The 25,003-nt window shown below is 47.1% G+C and overlaps 1 protein-coding gene across 9 annotated transcripts; it reads right to left on the minus strand.

The window, feature by feature from the left end:
- Positions 1–3,059: 3,059 nt before the first annotated feature.
- On the minus strand, positions 3,060–22,754 carry Pex5 (peroxisomal biogenesis factor 5). 9 transcript variants are annotated; one of them, XM_041634399.1, is made up of 16 exons: positions 22,317–22,754; positions 21,564–21,726; positions 20,950–20,985; positions 20,334–20,466; positions 20,030–20,161; positions 12,774–12,879; positions 12,237–12,327; positions 11,741–11,851; positions 11,450–11,557; positions 10,961–11,056; positions 6,269–6,412; positions 6,080–6,150; positions 5,469–5,681; positions 4,993–5,158; positions 4,547–4,704; positions 3,060–4,408 (listed from the first exon to the last, which is right to left on the minus strand). In XM_041634399.1, the coding sequence occupies exons 2-16, from the start codon at positions 21,708–21,710 to the stop codon at positions 4,207–4,209; spliced, it is 1,914 nt and encodes a 637-aa protein (XP_041490333.1). In that variant the 5' UTR covers positions 21,711–21,726; positions 22,317–22,754; the 3' UTR covers positions 3,060–4,206. The 9 variants fall into 9 exon arrangements, with proteins under 9 accessions (XP_041490333.1, XP_041490344.1, XP_041490325.1 ...); XM_041634410.1 differs by having other exon boundaries at positions 11,450–11,545; positions 22,317–22,753; XM_041634391.1 differs by having other exon boundaries at positions 10,961–11,080; positions 11,450–11,545; positions 22,317–22,752.
- Between the last annotated feature and the right edge of the window lie 2,249 nt (positions 22,755–25,003).

Genomic DNA, 25,003 nt, shown 5'->3' on the forward strand with positions numbered 1-25,003 from the left:
GAGGAAGAACAGAGTAGGCATGATTGTCTCATTCCTGAATTTTGAGGAAGTATTTTCAGATTTCCCCATTCCTTACGTCATTACACGGTTGTCAAGTCTACCCTCTTGAAGTAGCTCCTTCTGTTCCTATTGTCTACTAAGCTTTACCATGAAAGAATGCTCAACTTCATCTGCATTTATTTTGCATCTGTGAGATGACCATGTGATTTCTGTCCTTGACTCTATTTTCATGCTGATTTGCATATGCTGGATAGCTCCTGTTCTAATTAGTTTTCTATAGCTGTGAAAAACAACTTGAAAAAGAAGTCAAGGGTGGAGCTGAAGGCGGGAGCCTGGAGGCAGAAACTGAAGCAGAGACCAGGAAAGACCACTGCTTCCTTCCTAGCTGCCCAAAGATGGCACTGCCCTCAGTGAGATGGGTCCTCCAGCAGGCAATCTCATGGAGGCATTTTCTCAATTGCTATTACTCTTTCCAGATAACTATAGCTTACGTCCCTCTGATTTAAAAAAAAAAATTAATCAGAACACCTCCACCCTTGGAATAAAACCAACTTCTTCATCTGTTGTTCAATTGAGTTTGCAAGTTTTTATTAAAAGATCTTGTATCAATGTTCAAGGAAACTTATGTAGAATTTTTCTTTTCTGTTGTACCTTTATCAGGTCTTGGTATCAGGGTACTGGTGACTTCAAAGAGTGAGTGGCAGGGTCCCAAGTGCTTTTATGTTGAGGGCAGAGGATTTAAGGAATCAGTTCACTTCTTCATGTGGGCTCCAGGGGTCAACTCAGATCATTTGGTGTACGTGACACACACCTTTCCCACTGAGCCATTAGCTAGCCTTGAGTTACTTCCTTTCTGTGCCCTGCCCATCCTTGTCTCCTTATCAGGTGTCTTAATGATGATGCCTTTGTGAATTCCAAAGCTCATTTCTTTAAAATTGTCTTTTGTTATTCTGACTCTTCTCCTTATGGGGTCACGGAGAGGCAGCTTCTAGTGCACCCTCTCACTTGGGACCCTCTGGTGACGTTTTCTGAATAGTTGGCAGGTAAGTGGGTAGGGCAAATTTGAAAAAAGTTGGGCATGGAGAAGAATATGATCAAAATATGTGGCATAAAACTCTCAAAAATACATTAAAAATTAAGCATGTTATTGTTTAGGGAAGAACTTTCCAGTGATAACTAGGATTAGAAAGCAGCCCACTGGGTGCCTGTGGCCTCTGTAAAGTCAGCAGAGGGCAGGACACTCCCTGATCACTCACTCCAAACACATCCTTCCTGTCAGCCTCCCGCACTGCTGTCTTCTGGCACCCAGCATCAGCTCCCCTCACTACCTGCACATAAGCTCTGGGGCCAGCTGCAGCCTTGGTCTCCAAAGCCACTGCTTCCTTGCACAGAGCTCTTGCCAGGTACCTCACCTGCTGTGCTCCCAGAGCTGAGGCTGCCCTGTATATATATATATATGTACCTCACCTGCTGTGCTCCCAGAGCTGAGGCTGCCCTGTATATATATATATATATATATATATATATGTGTGTGTGTGTGTGTGTGTGTGTGTGTGTGTGTGTGTGTGTACCTCACCTGCTGTGCTCCCAGAGCTGAGGCTGCCCTGTATATATATATGTACCTCACCTGCTGTGCTCCCAGAGCTGAGGCTGCCCTGTATATATATGTATATATGTACCTCACTTGTGTATATATGGATATATGTACCTCACCTGCTGTGGAAATCCCTCTCCAGGACCGAGTTCTCCCTTGTGCTCTGAGAGGGAGTATGGCTCACACGGAAGCTTTGTTCTGAGGGAAAATAAGCCCTTAAGGGTACACTCTTAAGCATATTCCCTCGGGGAAACAAGGTCCAGAGACCAGGGAGCTCAATCATCTTCCCTAAACAGAGAATGGGATCATCACCTCCATGATTCAATATTTCTTGATTCTTTAACACATTTCCAGGGTACACTGTTCACTCAGCAGGCATGGCCCAAGCTTCTGTGTGTGACTACAATTGTGCAAAGTCAGTAGTCAGACACCGGACTGTGCCGCTGTGGGGCATCAGCCCCTAAGAGATGAAAGAGTAAGCTTTCATGAGAATATGAAAACGATGATGAGACCCAAATAAAGAAAAAAAAATTAAAGGTCTAAATCCCAGAAGACCTCCATGAGCCATGGAGTAGGTGGGTCCTGCAGAACTGGGGCTAAAGGCTCTCATGCAGTAACAAGGGAGGGACAAATCTGCTGCTCTTGTGGAGTAAGAGAGGGGCATATCTACTGTTTTCTCCTAAGATTTCCAAGAACGCAAAAGATTTTTGGAAGGAAACTCTAATTTGAACTTAATGAGTCCAAGGCACCTGGAAAGAGCTTCATGCGGGGACAAAAAGAGCATATAAAGAGCCTGAGATCTGGGCGGAGGTCCCGGCTGGACAGTCACCAGCACTATACAGTAGTCATACCCACAGGTGCAGGTAAGGGCTCCTCAAAATGATGGATCATCAACAACCAATGGGCAGGCAGGTAGAGGGACACATAAAGGAGAGGCAAGCAGAGTCCTGGAAGAAAAAGTGGCCACCCGTGCAGATCCACTGGCCATAGCCATATAGATTTCACAATGCACACTGCAGTCCACCATTCCCATGGGCCATGCTCATGGCACCCCCACCCCAGAACCATGTGTACCTGAACAACCAAGGGTGGTTCAGCATCTGATTAAACTCCAGTTAGGTTAAGAGCAAAAGTAAATCCACACTACTGATGACAAAAAAAGACCCAAGATTTCACAGTACCACACAATTCCCTTTGTAATAGTAACACAAATGTTTCAAAGAAAAAAGTAAGAAGAAAAAGAGGAAGAGGGAGGGAGGGATGGAAGGAAGAAGGGAAGAGAAAGGAAGTGGTTGTTAAAACACTTCTGAACCATGGCAGGTTGCTGGCACTCAATACTTCTGAAGGGATGGATAGGTAATCAGTACGCCAGTGAGAACTTAGAAGACAGAGAAGGGAAAACTGAACACCCATCTGCCAAACACTGACCAGCCTCCCATCAACCCAACTTCAGCCAGCAGCAGAATCCTACCCATATCAGCTCAATTTATTCTTCATACAAATATCTTACAGTTTTATTTTTAAATCATTTACACATATGCATACAAAGAAAAATAAATTTCAGGATGGAACCTTGGGACCAAAAAAAAAATCTCTGATCATTAGCTCCTGAAGACAAGGCAAGAGGCTTAGCAGTCATTTGTGGGGGCTTGTGTATCTCCCCACACAGAGGACAGTGGAGAAGAACCCAGCTGCTCCTTCAGCATCCCTTGATCTTCACCTTGTGGAGGTAATATGGGGGGGGGGGGGAGGGTGTTCAATGCTATCCCCTACAAATGTTTCAAGAAGGCTTATGGTAACACTGAACCCTCCTTTTGCTGGGAATTTGGCAAGAACACAACTTCTGAACCAGTTTGCTACAAGTTTGCTCAGTTCCGGCTTACAGGTCTCTCAAGGAGCAGAGGGGACTGCAGTACTGACCACACCCCTACTGTCCCACCTCAGACTCTAGGCTCATTGCTCCTCATAGTCCATGCTCCCTGCAGTGATGAGCCCAGGCCCTGAGGACACTACAGTAGCCACATGAGCATCTACTACTTCAGGGTCCAACCACAGAGCATCCCAGCTCACTCCCACGAGTGACAGAACTATGAGCACCTGTCCCAAGCTTGGATCTGTGGAGACACGTCAGCGTTTCAGTTAACAGGCAACTGCTAACATCCATCCCACACAGCATCACACAGCTGTGAGGACTCTTACACACCACTGCCCAAGGAAGCTGGACTATTGCCAATTCCCAGTAAGAGTAGGGTAAGGAGAGACTTACAAATGTGGTAGACCCTATCATAAATGGCAGCTGATGACAACAATTTCCCTATGTCATTGAGTCCTACCCAAAAAGCAGCACCAAGAAAGGGCAATGATGAGCAGAAAGAGATCTGTAGCTGGATAGACAGCCCTTGAATTACCAAGGGACAGAGACAGCTCATTCCCTACAATTATGTAGGACCTAGGACACAGACTATGCACCCCTACATCGAGGCAGCTCCTGAGAGGTCGTACCGCTCGTGGTCATCAGCCCAACCCCTTGGTAGGCCCACTGGAGGAGAGGGAGTCACACCCAGAGCAAGAAGCCCTCCAGGCAGACACTCACAGGGCAGCCCATCCCACTGTCACTGGGGCAGGCCAAACATAGCTAGGAGGGCAGACAAGTCCCGAGCATCAGCCGCCCCATAGGCATCGCTCTGACCTAACATAGATAACGCCAATCGCAGGGTACTCCAGATGTTCTCTGACATGGCGCCCCCCTCACCCCGAGGGCCCCGGCTCTTCCTCTGCATGTTCAGCGCCTCCAAAAAGTGTTCCACGGCCTCCCTGTAGGGAAGAAGAATGGGAGCAGGTAAGCAAATCAACAGTGGGTGAGGCATGGGGCATGGCGAGGAAGGATCAGAACGCTAGGAACCAAAGCCAAGAAGACAAGGTATATCTGCTCACAAAGGAGTCCACACTCACCGGTGAGCCCCAAGGTTGATGCAGCTGATGCCTAGGTTATAGCGAGACCGGATGTACCCAGGCTGTAGTTCAAGGGCTCTGCGGTAGGCAGCCACAGCTTCTTCACTCTGGTTCCCATTGGCCAAGGTGGCCCCAAGTTTGTTCCACAACAAATAGTCCTGGGACAGAGAGAGAGGTCTGGAAATACGAGCTAGGCGTGAATCAACTTCTGCCATCCCGCCACCTGCTTCCCCACTGTTTGGTTAGTGTAGGTTACTAACTCATGCTCTTGCCCTCAGCAGCTCCCACTGTGGTCACGGGGTCATCCTAGGCAGACCCTCACCCCACGTCCATACGCTCCTGTTTTCCACTGATTCCCCACCCCCATGTCATTTCCCAGTCTTCCCAGGGCTTTCATGAAATCTCCCAAGCACAAATGACTCCTCGACCCTCCTCCCGAGGCTCACATTGGGACGAACACTGAGGGCAGCTGTAAAGCAGTCCACAGCCTTGTCGTACTCCCCACTCAGGTTGAAGAGGACTCCCAAGCCACACTGTACATCAGGGTCAATGGATGTAGGGTCCAAACGCACAGCTGCCAGGAAGAGCTCTTTCACTTCAAGAAACAGGGAGCTAGGTAAGGAGAAGAAAAGCAGAGCGGTAGGTAGATGGGTCTATCTGTATTCCTAGCCTCCAAACAGCCCCTTAAAAAGGCAACCACATTCCCAGGGTTTGTCAATCAGTTATCTCTTTACCCAAATCCCACTTTGCAGCCTGCTCTCTTTAGAGCACTGCATGTAGAACACTGACCTTCAAGCTGACCGTGGGTAAACCATTACTCTCAGACCCTTAGATCTCAGCATACTGAAAGCTCCCTAAGCAAGGTCACGCTCTTACTAGGACTCACACTACCCTCCTCATCCCAGGAATCCCATGCACTCACTCAGACAACAGAGATCCCAAGACACGCTTGCTGGGACCCAGTCCTGTCCCACTAGCCCCTTCTTCACCAGGAGCCACCAGATGGGCATAGGCTGGTGAGTAGCGCAGCCAGTCTCGCAGGGTCTCACAGGCCTGTCGCTGCAGGGACTCATTGGTAAAGCTTACAGCCAGCGCCATCAGTGCTGTCCGGTTATCTGGCTTTAGCTCCAGACACCTGATGGGACAAAGATGAGAAGACTGACACCAAACCTGCAAATGACACCAGCAGCCCTCAGCACTAGGGGTCCACAGCCGAGCTTTGAAATACATTCATGGACGCCTGACTTCTACCCTCTCAGCTTAACCGAGAGAAGAATCCTCTGGACTTCAAGTCAATATCCCAACCTGAGAAGGCAAAGTTTTAGCAATCGAAGACCAACCAGGATCCCAAAAATACAGTCAAAACTGATGAATGATGAGAACCAAGCCTTCCTCTCACTCCTCTAGCCATTCCTGAACCATCTGACGGTTCCTTTGTGCCAACAACAGTCAGGAAAGACAAGGACCTGGTTCTGGTGTCCATTAGGCTAACGGCTACTTGCAGACCTACATCTTTCACAGCGGCACACTCACCTCCGCAGGGCACTGATAGCCAGGAGCTCCTGCTCATTCTCAGCCTGGGTGGTACCCAGATACTGCCAAGCCTAGAGAGAAGTTGACAGTTCCGTCACTGACTTTGCATCCTCTCCTCCACTGGCTTCCCCAACTCTCCATGCACCCCATCTGCACGCCTCTTTGGGCCCTGGACAAAACCCCACTCACTTCCATGTGCTTAGGATCCTGCTGCACAGCAGCCTCAAAAAGCAGCACAGCATTGGGCAGATCGCCCTCCTCAAGTCGACGCAGCCCTTCTTCAAAAGCCTGAGGGTGGTCACGCAGGGGATTCTCCTCCTCAAACTGGTACCCCTAGAAGGAAGGGAAGCGATGGGGGAGGGGACTTCTGAGAGAGAATCCAGTCGGGGCAGCACGGCTAGGAAAACAGGAGCCACACAGGCGTATCAAAGTCTCCGGATTATAGAAACCATGACGAAGCAAAGGTGAGTACCAGCTCAGCTGCCATCTCCTATTTAGAGTGGCTGAGAAGCTGCCTGACGCTCTAAGTACCTATGCTGAGATTATAAACTTATTTTAGGAAGCCTTCCCACGCCTGCATTTCTGTATCTTCAATTTCTCTCCACCGGACGGAGCACACCTCTCAACAGCACCTGCTGATCACAGTGAAAGCTCTTCTCGGTGCCCAACTCCTGGTGTGATGGCAGATGGGGGGTGCAACAGGAGTCAGAGGCCCTGCCTTCAAGGCCAGGTTTTCCCAGCTGATTGGGTATATCAGAAGTGCTCAATCTAATCCCCATTACTAAATTTCTCTTTTTGTCCATTTGTTTGACTTTTAGGTAGGGTCTTGCTATGTTGCCTACCTGGCCTCAAACTCACAACTATCTTCTTGCCTCAGCTTCCCAAGTAGTGACATTACAGACATAAGCCGCCATATTGGGCTTATAGATTTTAAATACAATGTGGACCCCAAAATATGGCTAGCAGAGAAGGCTTCTACAAGACACTGCTCTCTTCCAGCTGGGGGGGGAGGGTCTCAAATGAGAAAGTCAGGATGCCCCTAAAAAGTTTTGCCAACTGACATTTGATGTGATGTAGAAGATAATATGGCAAGGTCAAAAACCACTGCTAAGTCACAAGGCTCTAGACAAATAAAATATTCCTTCGGGGGACGTAAACAGTTACTACCACAAAAAAAGAACTAAAACCATATGTAGTCACCAGACAGTTTGGTGACCACAGTTTCAAATACAGTGCAGACACGGAGAACTCAGCAGTAAACTGGACAGAATACAGACAAGCTGTCCTGTTTGCTCATCACTGTGAAACAAAGAACCAGAACCTCTACATCCTAAACCACAAGTCATCAGCTGCAGAGGACAGTCAACAGCTGCAGAGGACAGTCAACAGCTGCAGAGGACAATCAACAGCTGCAGAGAACAGTCATCAGCTGCAGGACAGTCATCAGCTGCAGCAGACAGTCATCAGCTGCAGCAAACAGTCAACAGCTGCAGAGGACAGTCAACAGCTGCAGAGGACAGTCAACAGCTGCAGAGGACAGTCAACAGCTGCAGCGGACAGTCATCAGCTGCAGCGGACAGTCATCAGCTGCAGAGGACAGTCAACAGCTGCAGAGGACAGTCAACAGCTGCAGAGGACAGTCAACAGCTGCAGCGGACAGTCATCAGCTGCAGCGGATAGTCATCAGCTGCAGCGGACAGTCAACAGCTGCAGAGGACAGTCAACAGCTGCAGAGGACAGTCAACAGCTGCAGAGGACAGTCATCAGCTGCAGCAGACAGTCAACAACTGCAGCAGAGATCCAAATCATGAGACTCACTGCTGGAAATGGATTTGAGGGGAACATGTCACGTGGATAGCTAGGAAACATTAAAAACTCAGAAATGACCCTACTGCAAGGGACAGCATTGCCTTCTCAGTAAACAGCCAGACAATAAAGACGGCACACCTTGCGGGTCCTACTGCAATGCCCCAACTCCACCACAGGAGGGCCAAGCCGTCAGGGCAGTATGTAAGCAATAAGCACGGCTGTATCATCATCAAATTTTACTCATGGACACTGAAATTTAGATTTTAATTTCCAGGTATTACAAATTGTATTACCCTTTTGATTTCTTCCAGCCATTTAAAAATTCTAAAACCATTCTCAGTCACTAAACCGTTTACAAATGAGTAGCAAATTCATTTATTCCACAGGCGATCAATGCTCTAGATCATCTGAATTCAACAGAATAAATATTTTACATTCAACCTTAACTGCTGTCCAGCATCAATCCACCCTTTAAGCCACTCTATGGGAAACAGAGAATGTTATCACATCACATATAATGTAATTTCCTAATGAATATAATTTATGCCTCAAAGCTACTGAGAGCCTTATAAAAAGCCTTAAGCACTGTTCACTAATGGTGGTTGGAGCTACTTTCTTAGGGTTCAGTGGCTGTGTGTGTAGCAGTCAGCAGAGATGAACGTTCTCACGTGTCTCCAGCAGACAATGTGACAAATGAATGCCACCGTCGTTCAGACACGAGTCACCTCTAGACCCCGTTACCTATCACTTCTAAGGTCTCATCAATTACTGCTCAAAGAGGAATTAACTATTATTCCCTTGTGCAAAAATAAAATATTTGCACAGATGGAAAAAGAATACTCTGCAGGAACCCTTCACAGCCTACGGAGTGCAGAGAGTGTCGCTTCACATCCTGAAAGCTCTAAGTCAGCTAGTCATCTTGTCTGACCCCCTGCCTTGGGCTGGTCCAAAACCACACAGGATCCCACTGCAGACAGAGCAGTGCTTCAGAGCCTCCACACCACAGAAACTCTTTCAGCAACACTGTACACATCTTTTTAAGTCACAAGTATATGTAGACTCTGAAAAATCTAAAGGTTATCAATAAAAAAAAATGTTTAATTTTAAAAAAGGATAAAGAGGGATGAGGAGATAGCTCCGTGGATAAAGCACTTGCAGGCAAGCAGGAGGACCAGAGTTCGGACCCCAACTCCTGTGATAAAAAGCAGGCAGGTGTGGCGATCCAGTCGGATAGGAGATCTGCAAGGCAAGCTGGTCAGCGAGACTAGAGCTGTGTCAGTGAGCTCTGGGTTCAGTGAGAGACTCTGCCCCAGACAAGAAAGTGGAAAGCAACTAAGGAAAACACCCCATGTTAATATCTGGTCAGCACACATGTGCACACCACAGACACAAGCAAAATAATAAACAAGTAAAATGTACAAAATGACCCATTAATATATTTGACAATGATCTCATATCCACACTTTTAAAGTACCCCATATAATTCAGTACAACTTAGCTTATGGACAGGGAGATCTTAACTTTTCACTATTAGTGATTAATAACATGGAGCATTCTTATGAAGCATCCATGCAACTGTTTCTAAGCCTAGTTTTGCAATATTTCAAGGTATCACTGACATTTAATAGGATTCATGGATCTAATAACTTAATTATAGTTTTTGTTTGTTTTGAAACACAATCTCACTAACCTACACCAGTCTTTTTATAGTCAGCCAGCCTCAGCCTCCCGAGTACTAGGACTACAGGTGCGCATCGCTATGCCTAGATCCCTCGTTAGATTTTCAAGCTTTTAATTTTAAAGGTGTACTTGGCCCAGCATGTCACAGATACGGGAGGAGTAAGTGCTAAATGAAGCTTTAACTTAAAAAGTTATTCTGTGTAGGTCATAAATGCCAGAGTAATCAACACTCAGAGGAAATATTACCCAAATAAAAGTAGTACTTATATCTCAATTTGTCAAATGTATGAAAATGCCAATTATAAGTTAACAGCATATCAAATTGTTAATGCAGGACAATGAAAGTGTTGTCCTATAAGAATTTATACTGTGGCCAAATACAAGGAAAGGTTCCTAGAAGTAAGCGGTCCCTCAATGCACCACAGGACCATCTTGGTCGAGCCCAGAAAGGATGGAGACAAAACATTGCCTTTTTCCCTTGGGGCAGTTTCTCTGGGGCTCTCAAGCTCTAGCCTTCTGACAGTCCCTGGACTTCTCCTGTCTTTGCACAGCTCCCTGTGTCAACATCCACCGCCACTGCCCCGCATCACATCTCAAGATCAGGTTCTTTCTCCTCCACAGCTGAGCTGAGAAAGAGGTATTGTTCTGTTCCTATTCTGTCTTCCTGAAAACCAAGCAATTCTTTTCCTTCCCTCTCATTCTTCAACTCAGAGGCTCAATTATCAGCCATATCCCCAGTGGTCCTGCAACTCACAAGCAGATGGATTCACAGAGAGACAAGCGAAGAGTCACAGACATCTACGCTAAAAGCACACATTACATACAAGATCCAAACATCTTCACCACAGACTTCTGAGAGATCTTCCTATTGCTTAAAGTATTTAATGTGATTCTTTGAACCCCTGAACTGGGACAAGTTCCTACAAGAAGAGATCAGAATTTAAATGAGACCTGAGGGCATAGTTCAGTAGGATACTTAGTCCTTCCTAGCACACACCACCCCTGGGTTGATCCCCAGGTGGCTTGAACTCATGAGCTAAAAAAAAAAAAAAAAAAAAAAAAAAAAAGTATGTCACAGCATGGACAGACAGGAACGATCCATCAACTACCACTGTCCAGCAGAGGGGTCAGCAACAGATAAATTGTCCCAGTGCAGCTCTCCAAGAGGCCTACTCATCTGTTGTTAGCACATCCTGTGTGCGCCTCCCTCACGGGCATTACGTCACTGTAGGATTTGCAAAGGTGTTCTTGCGAACCCTTACTCTAGAGAACATAGTACATTCAGTCACTGGACAGCAGGAGCCAAACTTCTTTTCATAGATGTAGGCTCAAAAACAGTAACAGTGTGGAAAGGCTTCAAATTCTAGAACCCGGAAAGCCAGGGGCTCCTACCTTGTCATAGGAAGTGGACATGAGGTCATCATAGTCAGAAAGCCAGGGGTGCGCCTCAGCATCCCGTTTTGCCATTTCCTCCAATTCTGCCTGCAACTTGTCCCAGAAATCGACATCAGACTGTAAGGAAGGGAAGGCAGGTAGAGAAAGGAGAGACTTCATGACCACCCAACCCTCCCTCGTCCACTCTACTGGGATGTGTCCCTAGGGCAACAGGTCTTAAACTTCAATGTATTCAGCAATCATCAGCAAAGCTTTTATAAAATGCAAATTCTCCAATCCTACCCCCAGATTCTGATGCAGAAATCTGGAATGATGTCCAAGAATTTGCATGTTGTAAAAAGCACTTGGCCCACACCTACGCGATTCTGACCCCAATGATCCAGCATACTATGAACCAATGTCTATCGCCTCGGACACTAACAAGGCCATACTCTTCATGGGAAAGCACGGCCCTGGGGCACTTGTATCCACACCAGCTGTTCTCACCTCTATAGCTGACTTGGCTCGTTCAAATTCCACATCAAGGGCAGACGTGTTGTTTCCTGATCTTGTGAACTGATCAACCCAGGCCTCTGAGGTGCCCTGTGACAAAGGCTGATCAGTACCACCTCCATCAGCTTTCCAGTAACACAGAGTGGCTGAAAACCACTGAACACCACCAGCCTGGATGCTCTCAGACTCTTCCCCACCCGCTCACACTCTAGATCCCTTCCCACTGAGCACTGACCCTGCCCTGGGCAGCAGCCTGAGGCGGGCTGGGGAGTGACAGTGTCCTACCTGCTGCTGCATAAACTCTGCTGCCCACTGCTCTGCCTGAGCTCGGCCCGACCCTGCAGCGGACTCCAGGGACACCTGCCCCTCGCCAATCTGCCGCACGAATTTCAGGAACTGGGGCACAGAGACACACATAGGCACCTTGGGACAGGACTTCTGGGTGCACACTCTCAACTATGCCCAAGGAGACCCTGCACTTGACCCTCCCTATGACCATCTCTAGCTGCATCAAGATAATGCTAAAGGCCCTGGGGGGGGGAGGGGGAAGCAGAGATCAAAGATGGGATTTCTGCCTCTAGAGTTGAGAAGGCACAGAAAAGACAAAGGTTAGAGATAAGGGCATGAGGGAGAAGTGGGTGATGCAGCCAGATCCCAAGTCTCCATTCTCCGGAGGGGGGATAGTTCTAGAATCTCATCACCCTTACAGCACAGTACGGTGGGGGAAGAAGGCTTCTGCCTTCAGTCCCAGCTCCACTGAGCAGAGCAGGAGACGACTCACCTCAGAGTTAGCCAATTTGGGGTCATCCACCTTGGACACAAAGTCACTGGCTGTGTGCTGCAGATCCTCCTCGGGATGGTATTCATCGTACCTGGGTGAGGAAGAAAGACCAAGTCACCCACCCCACTGCCCATGCTCTTCCCCAATCCCAGCTCACGGCAAACAGAACTCTTGGGGGGAGAACAATAATCCTATACTACTACCATAAGGAGCTACAAGCTCCTTATAAAGAGATATCTCAGTGGAAGCTGAAAAGTCTTTTTACCATCTCCTTTGCAGAACACAGCTCTGCAGAGAGGGAGAAGAGAGCAGACACTCAGGGCAACATGGTGCATAGAGCCACTGACAAATCCCTATGGAACAGTTAGGATCACTACCTAACTGAAATACCAAGAACTCTAGCGGCAATGTTAATAAATGAAGTAGAAAAGAAAAAACTGCAAGCTGGATGTGGGTAGAGAATGTGGAGGGACGAGGCTGGGAAAACTGCCCGAAACTATTCTCTTCTCATAGCATCCAGGAAGACACTGGACTCACCATCGATCAGTGGTGGATGTTCCTTCCGGCTCTCCCAACCACAGCTTTTCCTCAGACTGCTCCAGATACTCCTCAGCCCATCGAGCAGGGGACACAGACAAGGGATCTGCAAGAGCAGTTGTGGGACCCATCAAGGCTCCAGGGTAACGACAGAGAAAGAGGAAGTAATACAGACTCACTGACCCTCTTAACCAAACCAACGCAAACAGAACCCTGTAGAGTTCTGAGAACAAGAAGTCTAATAAACCTCAACAGCCTCTTGGGTGGCTGAGCCATTCCCAAGGGGGCTGAATGGAAGTTTATGGAGAGTTGGGAACAGGAGACCTACTAAGGGCGATCAAGAAAGAACGGAGCAATCCCAAGGCTAAACCAGAGGCTCAAAAGCTGCAGGCTATAGAAAGAGCCTATCTGTAAAGGAGGGTACGGTGGAGAGGGCTTAAAGTCGGTAAGAGCACTGGCTGCTCTTCCAGAGGACCTGGGTTCAATTCCCAGAACCCATATGGTAGTTTACAGACAGTAATTTTAGTTCCAGGAGACCCAATGTCCTCTTCTGACCTTAAAGAAACCAAGCACACAAGTAGGGCACAGACACATGTAGGAAAAAAATACACATAAAATAAAACTTTTAAAGCCTTTATTAGTGTATATATCAGCTACACAAAGTTAGGGCCTCCATATACCATTCCCACATATCCAAACAAAGAGTTTTGATCACATTTACTCCCTTTCTTTTGGGGAATGAAGGTGTTGGGGGACCTCTCTATGAAGTTCTCGTTGTCCTGGAGCTCACTACATAGACCAAGCTGGCCTCAAATTCAGAGATCTACCTGCCTATGGCTGGGGTAAAAGACAGGAGCCACCATGCCCAACCACACAGACACACACACACCCTTTACTACCAAACTTCCCTCTTTTTCCTTTCTTCCCCTTCCCCATCCTTCCAAATCCTTTTCCTTGAAGTCTACAGTCCTCAGTAGGAAGCAGGGAGCATCAGGACTTCCTTACAGGAACTATACACAAAGTATGTGCCAAAGCTGGACACACCACAGCACTCACAACCCCACCTGGGAATGTCAGGGGTGCGTATCCTTATCGGCCGCAGGCCCTACACCCACAGATTAACACTGTTCTGGCTCTCATCACTGTGGCGTCACTGTTTTTGTTTTTTGATTGTTTGTTTGTTTGTTTGAGACAAGGTTTCTCTTTGGAGTCTGTCCAGGAACTAGCTCGTATAGACCAGACTGGCCTCGAACTCACAGAGATCCACCTGCCTCTGCCTCCCGAGTAATGGAATTAAAGGCACACGCCACCATCACCCAACTTTGATTGGTGTTTAAGATAGTGACTCACTGTATAACCCAAGATGGTCTTGAACTCAAGATCTTCCGTCACAGCTGGGGTTTATAGGCATGAGCCGTTTGATTCATTTCAAGAGGCCATGATTTTCAGTCAAATTCTAAAGTTATCTTAGAAACTCTAGTGACAAAGGGCACTGTGAGCATGGGAACAAACACTGAATAAGGGCACTGAACTGTTTCTCAACTCCTTGAACTTTGTCCTACCAAGCAGTGAACAGATTGTTCACTGTGTTGCCAAGGTAGCAGAGAAGGCACAAGCCCAGTTGGGCCTCCTACTGTGTCCCCATCTTTCCGTCCCCGAAGATCTGACTGTTGGCTTTAACACTGAGAAGGCGCCTTATGCCCTTAGTATTGACTGTATCCCACTTTACCTAAGACTCAGTCTGAATAATTTCAACAAAGCAATCTCAAAATCTGAGAAAATAATGTCAAAATCTTAAAGAAAAAAAAAGAATCAAGGCTCTCAGATCACACACCTAATGGGAGGAAGCCATGCATAATTGATGTAATAAAAAAGCATGGTTGAGCCGGGCAGTGGTGGCGCACACCTTCAATCCCAGCACTCGGGAGGCAGAGACAGGCAGATCTCTGTGAGTTCGAGGCCAGCCTGGTCTACAAGAGCTGGTTACAGGACAGCCAGGGCTACATAGAGAAACCCTGTCTCAAGAAACAAAAACTGTATGGTTGACAACTGTTTAGGTTTACAGATCCTGTGTTTTATTTCAAGAACCCTCAACAACTGCAGGTCTGTCCTCGGATCCTGCAGGTAACATTTTTCTTCTTCCCTTACTGTAACTAGACTGTGGCTCACGTGTGAAGACTGAAAATCAAAAGTTTAATATGGAGACGGATTTCAGTAACACCTCCCGGCTCTTCAGTCCTGGTCTGTTGAAAAGAACTCTTTACTGCTCACTCTCCATTCCCTCCTACTCTCACTCGGGCTGCGAGTGGTCAGGACCACAAAGTCACAAGCCATTTCTGTAGAATGTTCTTGCCAAAAACAAAACAAAGAAAAATCTAAAGTGCCTGGACTTATCACATGCACACCACACTTCAGGGGGAAAGAAACACAGGTGAGAAGCCTCACCTTAAACTGCGGTAATCCAGGGCTAGGCTTGCACATCAGTGTTAAATTCCTGCCTAGCATTCGAAAGGGGCGAGTTCAATCCCCAACAGCTCAAAACAGTAGTAACAACCACCTAACACAGTTTGCCTCTGAGGCATACGTAATAGTAATAGCGACAACAACCTGACACAGCTTGTCTCAGGACCACACATAACAGTAATAACAACAACAACCTGACACAAAGAAACATCTAAAGCGCCTGGACTATACAGTACAAGATGGTATTTCATAGCTGCCCTATGAACCTCACACACATAGCTGCTCTTGGTTGTCCACTTGACTACATCTGGAATTAACAAAAACCCAATAAGCTGGGTACACCTGTGAGGGAGTTTTTCTTAATTAAATCATTTGAAGTGGGAAGACCTACTTTTAATCTGGATCTTTTGAGATGAGACAATCCACCTTTAATCTGGGCCACACCTTCCGCTGGCAGCCTATATAAAGGACACAGAAGAAGGAAGCTTGCTCTCTGCTCTCATCACTGGCGAGCCCATTCCTTTTCTGGCATTAAAACCTAGTCACTGGGATCGTGGCATACACTGAAGACCAGAAGACCAGATGAGACATCTAGCTTCATGAACTAAACAACTACTGGATTCTTAGGCCTCCTGGTAGATATTGTTGGACTAGACGGGCCGCAGCTTGTAAGCCACTCTAATAAACCCCTATTGTAGAGGGAGGGGCCCGCTTGTTCGTTCCGGCTGCCCAGCTATGAGTGTGTCTGTGTGTCTCTGTGTTTGCGCGCATGCATATTCTATAAGTTTCTGTTCCTCTAGAGAACCCTGATTAATACACATAGTATGAAAAGTGAGTCTGTCTAAATTCAGAATACCTATGGGCTGTATTCATCTCCAGATCTGAGTCAGCACAAGATGCAGACTGGCCAGAAAACACGACAGATGCTTCCATCTGTGTGACAGACCGAAAGCGGAGGGGGGAGGGAGAGTCTTGTGTGGTGATGGTCTACCTCTTGACTAGGATGGTACTTATGCAAATCTACACATCTGATGAAGTTGCATAATACTGTTCACGCACAGATAATGGCACGTAAAACTGAAGAAAACCAATGAGCTCTGGGGACTGTACCAAAGCAGATCTCCTGACCACCACTGGGAGACTCTGAGGTAGAAACACAAAACTTTCCTCTATGCTTTCTTTTTACTTATTTATTTTTTCACCATTACCAGCAAGACTATAAAATTTTCCATATAAAAACAACTAAAATAAAAAGATGAACTTCAATGTTCCCTTTTGAATAATTCTAGAATATTAAACATACAAAAGATAAGAACCTACAAAACGTGCCTATAATCCCAGCACTTGGGACACAGAGGCAGATGTGAATTCAAAGCCAGCTCAAACCACACAGTAATACCTTTTCTCAAAAACAAAAACAAACAAAACAAAACAAAATAAGCCAGGTATCCTTAAGGATACATGCCAGTAACCCTAATAGTCAGCAGAGACAGCCGCAAACTCAAGCCAGTCTGTATCCAAGTGAGATTACTGTCTCACAAATACCAAAAAAGTAACTAATTAATAAGACCTTAAAAAGTATAAAATAATTTGTCTCAAATCTATTTATCCATAAAACAACAGTTAACATATCAGCTACAAACACGGGAAAGCCATTTTAAAGCAGGAATCCTGGGGCTGCAGAGATGGCTCCGTGGTTAGCGCACTGGCTTATTAAAGGGTTCTTCCAGGTGACCTGGTTCAATTTCCAGGCCCCATTTGGCAGCTAACAACAGTCTCCAACTCCAATGCTAGGGGATTTGGCACCCTTTTCTGACTTCTGCAGGTAATGCATATATGTGGCGCACAGACAACCATGCAGGCAGAAGACCCATACACATAAAATATCAATAAATCTTTTAAATAAATAAAATATAAGTTCCTAGAATATCAATTTCTTTTAGCTTTTGCTCCTAAATCTCCATCCATCCATACATTCACTATCTGAGGCCTACTACATACAATAGGATAATTTTATAGAACCCAATTTCACACAGCAATCTCAGGTGCCCACATCCGAGCCTCTGGGAAGTGGGCACAGTTGCCAATGAATGTGCAAAACAGACGGGCTCTCCAAAGACAGCAAACAGGTGAGGCAGGTCCGACATGTTTTCCTAAGGCTGCTCTCAGCTGTGAGCTAGGGAGGATTCCACAGGCAGGAAGCAATTACTTACAATAAACTCAGGCTCACATTGTGCTTAGCTGCACAAACGGTTTGGTTTTTGTTTTGGTATTTTTGTCTGCTAGCTTTAAATTATGGAAATGACTGATGCCCACCCATTCCAACAGAAGTATGTACTAAGATGTATCACTTAAGGTTAAGGTTTGTGTGGACACCTGAAAGGCCCTGTCCAGCAGAGGGTCTTTGTATAGCTCAAATCTTGACTTGCAATTCCACACGGAAGACTTGAGAGTAATCTAAAATTGAGATTTTGGAATAATAGTTCAAAAAGTATGGCACCTGGGTATCACATCTCCTACTGACACTTTGTAAAAGGGTTCCAAACCTCCACCTAGCAGAGAGTGCATAAAACTAAAGCGCTCCCTAGAGCACTGTCTGCACCTTACTTAAGGAAAGGGTGTCTGGAGTGGCTTACACTAGTGGTTGAGCATTTCTCCTGTGCGCAGAGAAGTCCTGCCTTCAGGAGACAAGAAATGGTCAGAGGAGAAGCCAACCAACTCCCATTAGCTCAAAAGCCTTCAACTATTCAGGACCCCATGACTGCCTGAAAGGCTAGAATCTTTGTAACTTTCTCCATTGGTATCTCTTCTCATCCTTGGATTTCTCAAAGCAAAAGAAACAAACAGTGCTTCTCTCAGGAGGAGGAAGGCTGAAGACTGCCCTTCCCCTTTGCCCTAATCTGATAGGTATGGGGGAGAAAAGTCAATTCGCAGGGAGGCAGTGAGCGGAAGATGCCCCAAAGACCATACAGGGCTAAGACTAAGTGTGTAGCCAAGAGAGAAAGAACATAAAGTACAGGCCTGGCAAGACACACTGACAGCTTGGGTCACAGTCAAACTACACCCCACTACACCCCAGGGAGAAAGCTAAACAATGTGCTGTCAGACACCTCCTGAATACCTATGCTCAGGCCATGATCAGTGCTGCCCTCAACCTTGGCCAGGGAAGTGAATCTCTGCAGTGGTCAGCAGGGAAGACGGAGACTTGGAACTGGTCAAAGTGCTGAGAAAAAGTATCAATCACTCAGCCCTCAATGGGACATCTATCCTAATCCCCTGCCCACGGGAAATCTCAGAAGAGGGGGTGGAGAGAATGTAGAAACCAGAGGATGGATTGGGGTGCTGTGACATACTGTCTTCAGGACATAATATGCCCACTGCATCCACGGACTCATTTCAGCTGTACTCACCTGCGCGAGAGCAAGTCAACGAGATCAGGTGACCCTTGACAGGCAGCATTAACAGACTCAGTGGGTTATCAACAAAAAAGGAGAAACAAAGAAAAGAGAGAGAGAAAGGAAAGGAAAAGAGAGGAAAGGACACGAAAGGGAAGCAGGGCATGTTGAGGTTATCTAGACGGAGTAGAGGGAGGAGTCAGGAGTTCTTCCAGAGAGTTGAGGTTACATACAACCAAGATAAACTGTTTACATGTATGAAAATGCCTAAGAATAAATAAAGGCTATTCTATTAAAAACAAAAAACTAAATCACTTACAATACAGTGCTATCGTAAGCAAGTTACTTTACCTCAAAAACTCAATATTCTTATCTGTAAAGTGGTTCTAAAAATAGTTAGAACTTAGGTTCTCATGGAGCTTAAATAAGCAACATATTCGTTGCACTTAACCCAGAGCGCAGAACCCAGTAAGTACACAGAAGCTAATACTGTCCTTATCATCAGACATGGTCTTTCCCTCAAAGCCTAGTCATTCTTCAATATCCATGAAAGAATGATTCCTGGAACTCATACAGACACAAAATGCTGAAGATTCAGGTCTCTTAGGAAATGATCTATTCGCATAGAACCCACACACAACCTTCCACTACCGTAACATCTCTAGATGACTTATAATACCCAATGTAATAGAAATGCTATGTATACAGTAATTACATGGATTAGGAAATAAACACACACACATACACACTAATGGCCAGGCACAGTGGTTCATACCTGTGCTGAGAGGCTATCCTAGGAAGATCTCAGTTATGTAGGGATTTGGAGGACAGCCTGGTCTACAACAGCCCAGTCTAAAGACTCAAGAGGTATGTATACGCTTCCAAACATTTTCCATCCACAATTTGTTCAATCTACAGATGAGAAACCTTCAGCTACACAGATGGCCTAGCTATACTTTAAGTTTCTGAACCCCACAATCCTACTTTCCCAGACCCCAATTCTACTCAAGATGGCTGGATGCCAGACTCCCAGATGCTACGGTGACAATTTCTCTCTTCCAGGACCATTCATCCGATCTCCAGCTCCTCTCCACTAGAATAAAGCCGACAAGTGTCTGAGGAAGAGGCAGACCTAAGCGCTCGTTCATATTCTCATTCTCCTCTCTCTCACGCTCTCTCTCCTCCCCCTCCTTTTTTCTTCATTCAAACGCGGTTTTCTCTTTAATGTTTTCATTCCCTACAACCACTACAAGAAGTCACATCTAACACCCCACAGAAACGAATCAAGTTAGAAAAGTCATTACAGCCCAAATCAACTCAGACCCTAAGAGGAGTCAGGACTTCAGATCAGAACCTTCCAACACTCCGTCACTAGTACCGATTCCCCTCAAGTCTCACCTGTAACTTCGGCAATGAACTCTTGAGACCAGTCAGTCTCATTATAGTCCTGAGCTACATCCACAGCATCTCCAGCAGCAAGAAACTCCTGGGCCCAGTTCTCAGACAAGGCCAAGTCTGCTACACCGGGGGCTGCAGAGAGACAAGAGACGACTAAAAAAAAACGGAAACAAGTACCCGTCACTCCTGGATGCCACCTCCTTTGTCTCCTTAGTCTGCTGATACCAGCAAAATCAAAGGATGGAGCTTTCTGGCCTCCATGCACAGAAAACACTGGCCTTCGCACCAAGCCCTCACACCCCACCTCTCTGAGGAGCCTGGCGAAAGCTTGACTGTTCAATCTCCTGCATCTCTGCCAGGAGGTCATCCATCTTGAAGGTCTGAGGGGCACGGGATACAAGGGGTGCATTCTGGTCCTGCAGGAATTCTGCCACCAACTATTGTAAAGAGATGGTAAGATGAGCCGTTAGGATTGGGGGGCCTCAGCAAAGGGGTAGGGCCAACTGGATGGGGCTACTGATGTCAGATAGAAAGAAAAACAGAAACTGGAAACAATAAAGAAAAAAATCTATATGTAAATTTGGAAACCAAAAAGAGTAGAAAAAAACATTGGCACACAAATCTCATTTGGTGAAGAGAGTTCAAAGTGAAGTACGAGTGGACTGTTAAAGGTTTAAAAAAAAAAAAACAGCCGGGCGGTGGTGGCGCACGCCTTTAATCCCAGCACTCGGGAGGCAGAGGCAGGCGGATCTCTGTGAGTTCGAGACCAGCCTGGTCTACAAGAGCTAGTTCCAGGACAGGCTCCAAAACCACAGAGAAACCCTGTCTCGAAAAACCAAAAAAAAAAAAAAAAAAAAAAAAAACCATGGACCAAACAAGAAAAAATGGAGAGAGGCAGAAAAGAAACTTGTTTTATTTACCTCATCTTCAGAACCTACTCCCAAAGGCTTGGAAACCTACGAAAGGAAGAAAAGAGGCAATATACACACTGATGGAGGCCACAGACTTACTGTACAGCCCAACTCTAAGTCCTGAGGCAAGCCAAGAGCCTTCACAGAGCCTCGGCTTCTCGGTCTAGAAAATACTTGTCCTCGGGCCGTGGAGCACACCTTTAATCCCAGCACTCAGGAGGCAGAGGCAGGCGGATCTCTGTGAGTTCGAGGCCACCTGGTCTACAGGAGCTAGTTCCAAGACGGACGGTGATAGTGCACGCCTTTAATCCCAGCACTCGGGAGGCAGGCTAGCCTGGTCTACAGTGAGTTCCAGGATAGGCTTCAAAGCTACAAAGCTACTTCTCAAAAAAAGAAAAGAAAGAAAGAAAGGAAAAGGAAAGAAAAGAAAAGAAAAAGCTAGTTCCAGGACAGGCTCCAAAGCAACACAGAGAAACCCTGTCTCAAAAAACAAAACACACATACACACACAAATAGCTGTCCTCATCTGTGTAAAGATACACACTGCTCACTCCAGTGTCTGTGACAACAGAGAAAGCAGCTATTGGGCTGACAAATGGGCTCCCCTGCTCTAAAACACTCACCGTCTCCGCTGCAGAGGCTCCTGGGGGCCAGGGGCCAGGCCTCAGTCCCTCCTGCCGAAGGGCCTTGTCCTGGGTGAAGTGGGTGGCCAGCTTCATGAGCGGGTTGGCACCCCCACATTCGCCCTCCACCAGCTCCCGCATTGCCATGGTGACCACCAGCTCCCTGATGGACAGAAGATTAGAACTATGGTCCCAAGGCCAGACTTTACCAACGCACGCCCCAGCACCATCTAAAAGCAAGGGGGCCCACGACGGTCCCACGAGGGGCCAGGCCTCCGGGGCCAGGCCTCCGGGGCCAGGCGACCTGCGGCTGGCCACCCCTTAGCTATGTCCGGAGCCCAAGGGGAGTCTGATTCTTCCCGCCTCCCCACTCCAAGCCACGGCTTTCGGCTTGGGGTCCTCCCGCAGCTGTCACGACTGCATCTCAGACACCACCCGCCCACTGCAGCCCGACAAATGGGCCCGGACCCCTGGGGAGCACGGGTAAAGGCGTCACCAACCCGGCTAGACGGGGACTCTGACCGGACAAGGGAGAGCGGGAACGCCGCCGACCGGACACCTGGACCAAGTCTGGGGTGCGCGGCGGGACCCGATCCCGGTCCGCGTCACCTGAGCCCCTCCCCCGCCGTGCCCGTCCGGGCCCAGCGTCCCGCGCCCCCCTGTCCCGCTGGCCCCGCCCCCGCCCCGCAAGGCCACCGCAGCAGCGGAGACTCGCGGGCCCCGACCCCGCGCCCCCTAGGCTCCGAGGCTCACCGCCACGGGCCGCACCGTAGGACGCACCGGGCCACCCGGGGTGGGCTGGGGGAGGGGAGGGGGCGGGAGCCAGGGGGCGGGGCTCTGCCTTAAAGGGACCCGGACCGGCGCGCTGCGGCCCGGCTCAACGGAAGCGGGTGAGGGGGCGGGGCCTTCAGCGGCGCGGCGTGAGAGGCGGAGCCAAGAGCCTTAAAGGGGAAGTCCTGGGCAGTTGGCACGGGTAGGGCTCGAGCAGTCCTTAGAACGCCAGGATTTATTTTGTGGAAAATGCGGAGGAATGGAGCCAGGAGAGGCTTCTAGGGCTTTAGCGGAAAACCAAGGTTGCAGAGTCCAAGGCTCAGCTCTCTTTCCTGGGTCTTCTCTTTCTCTAAATCGCCCAAACAGAACCTGTGACCGGCGTCGGCCTTGTAGATCTGACCCCCTACCGCTGTGCTCCTGGACAGCGTCACAACCTCCTTGGAGAGAGAGACTTGCCCCCAGTTTCTTCTCCCATGCCTGTGTAATGAGGAAAATAGCGCCGGATGATGACAAATTCTGGTGACTAAAATAGGGTCCTACGCATTCTAAGACCTCAAACCGGTTATGGCTGGGACGGTGCAGTGAGTCACTCCTCTCCTTCCAGCGTCTCTACTGGTCAAGGTCATGATGGCCTGATTCCTACAAGCTGGGAGAACGTGGCAAAAAATACCTTTGAGGAGGGAATATGAACTTAAGCCTCAGGCTCCACCATCTGCCAGAAAGCCTGGCTTGGGTGCCAAACCTCAAGGTCACTGGGAAACAAACCTTGCGACCTCACCTAGGTCCCAGACCAAGGGACTCCCTGACGTTTTAGGGAAGGGGAGATTCAGAGTGCCTTTAGGTGGGCTAGGTTAAGATTAGGGCTAGAAAGGCCAGCCTGTCCCAATCCGGAATGCGGGAGCCGAGATAGTCAGCAGGTGGCGCCCTGGGGCAGGCTTGATCTTTGCGGCAAAGGTAGCCTTCTTTGGGGAATACGGCTGTATAAATTCATCCCTAGGAAGCTAGAAATTGCCCTTATAAAGTGTTGAACAAGGCAGAATATTGTGCAATGTTTCTGTCTTTAAGACATTGTCGGTATCTTTCAGAGGCCCTAACTCCATTCTCCTATTGACGACAAATCCCAGCCCTTGGCTGTCCCCACTGTTCCCAAGCTACCATTGTAACGAGAAAAATAAATAAATAAACCTAGCATCTAATAAACTGACCACACCAACAAGAAAAGGACACCCTCATGGAAGATGAACACTTTAAACCGGAGACTTTCTGGAGAAAACAGTGTTTAAGGAAAGTATGTGATGTTTGAATTTCAGAACATCAGGGAAACAAGAAAGCATCTCCCGATAGCACTCAAAGCACACAACACATATAACCTTCTGCTCTGCTAGGACGTTTAGTAACTGATTAGCAGTAATTCACTATGCCAAGCCTCTGGGAGAATGGTTGTAATAACTGAAGCTTTATGAAATGCCTGTTAAACCCCAAGTGTTACACTAAACACTTGGTGAACATTAGCACTTTTAATCATCATAATCTTCATAATACTCCGATGAAAAAGATATCACTAACCGTGTTTTACAAATAAGACTCGCCCGAAATAGAGCATCTAGGAAGTCAGAATCCATTCAAGCAGAGCTGGCAAGATGGCTCAGCGAGTAGAGGCATTTGCACACAGGCCTGATGACCTAAGTTTAATCCCCTGATCCCACAAAGTGGCAGAGAGAACTGATTACCTCTGAGAGTTGTCCTCTGACCTCTACACACACAGACACACACACACACACACACACATACACACACCATATTTTGATCAATACGAGCACATAACTCCAGACACTGACCCATATACAATTCTGCCACCCAGACTTGGAGAGAGATCTTTCTTGTAGACCCTAAAGCATTGATATAAGCCAAAGACTTCTCACAGAGCCTGGTCCACAACCCCAGAGGTGCTGGGAGAAGACGAGATAAGTTATGTGGGTGCTAATCTTTTGACATTTAGCTTATCGAGGTTTTAAATCAAATCTTCTCTAAGTTCAACCTTAAAATCATACTTGTATCCATAAAAGAAAGAACTTTTATAAAATAAAGGTAAATATTCCTTAATATTTAGCAAGTTCAACAGGCTGAAGTCCTCTAATTTTCAGACACATTGGCCACATGACAGCTGTGCTTTTAAACACTTTTCAAGTATTGACTTATGTAATCCACTTAATAACCATTAATATTAAGCTGTCCCCATTTAACAGATGAGGAAACTGAGCCTCAGAAACCTGGAGACTTGCCCAGGGTGGTGATATGAGTTTTAAGAGCTGGGGTTTGAACCTAAGCCAGTGCCATCAAAGTTTATAAAGAGCCAAACAATGAGCACATCCGGATCCACGTCGTCTGTCCCAGCTCCTCCGCTGTGCTGTTGTTTCACAATAGAGCCGTGGGACCAGCATGGTCCAGTCCATTCAAAGTTCTTATGAGCTCTGAAGCCACAGTTTTGTATCATTTTCGTGGCATACAATTTTTTTGACTTTGAAGTAAAAGTGTTTTAAAATGTCAAAAAAAAAAAATCTTAGCTTTTAGACTCTGCAAAAACAAGGAACAGGCCAGGCCCTGCTTTGCTGACCTCTGACCTAGAAATTTCAGTTCCAGAGTTCATATTCTTTTTTTTTCTTTTTCTT

Source organism: Microtus oregoni, unplaced genomic scaffold (assembly GCF_018167655.1).
Source record: "Microtus oregoni isolate MIOR12 unplaced genomic scaffold, Mior012 000002F_ref0000024, whole genome shotgun sequence".
NCBI lineage: Eukaryota > Metazoa > Chordata > Mammalia > Rodentia > Cricetidae > Microtus > Microtus oregoni.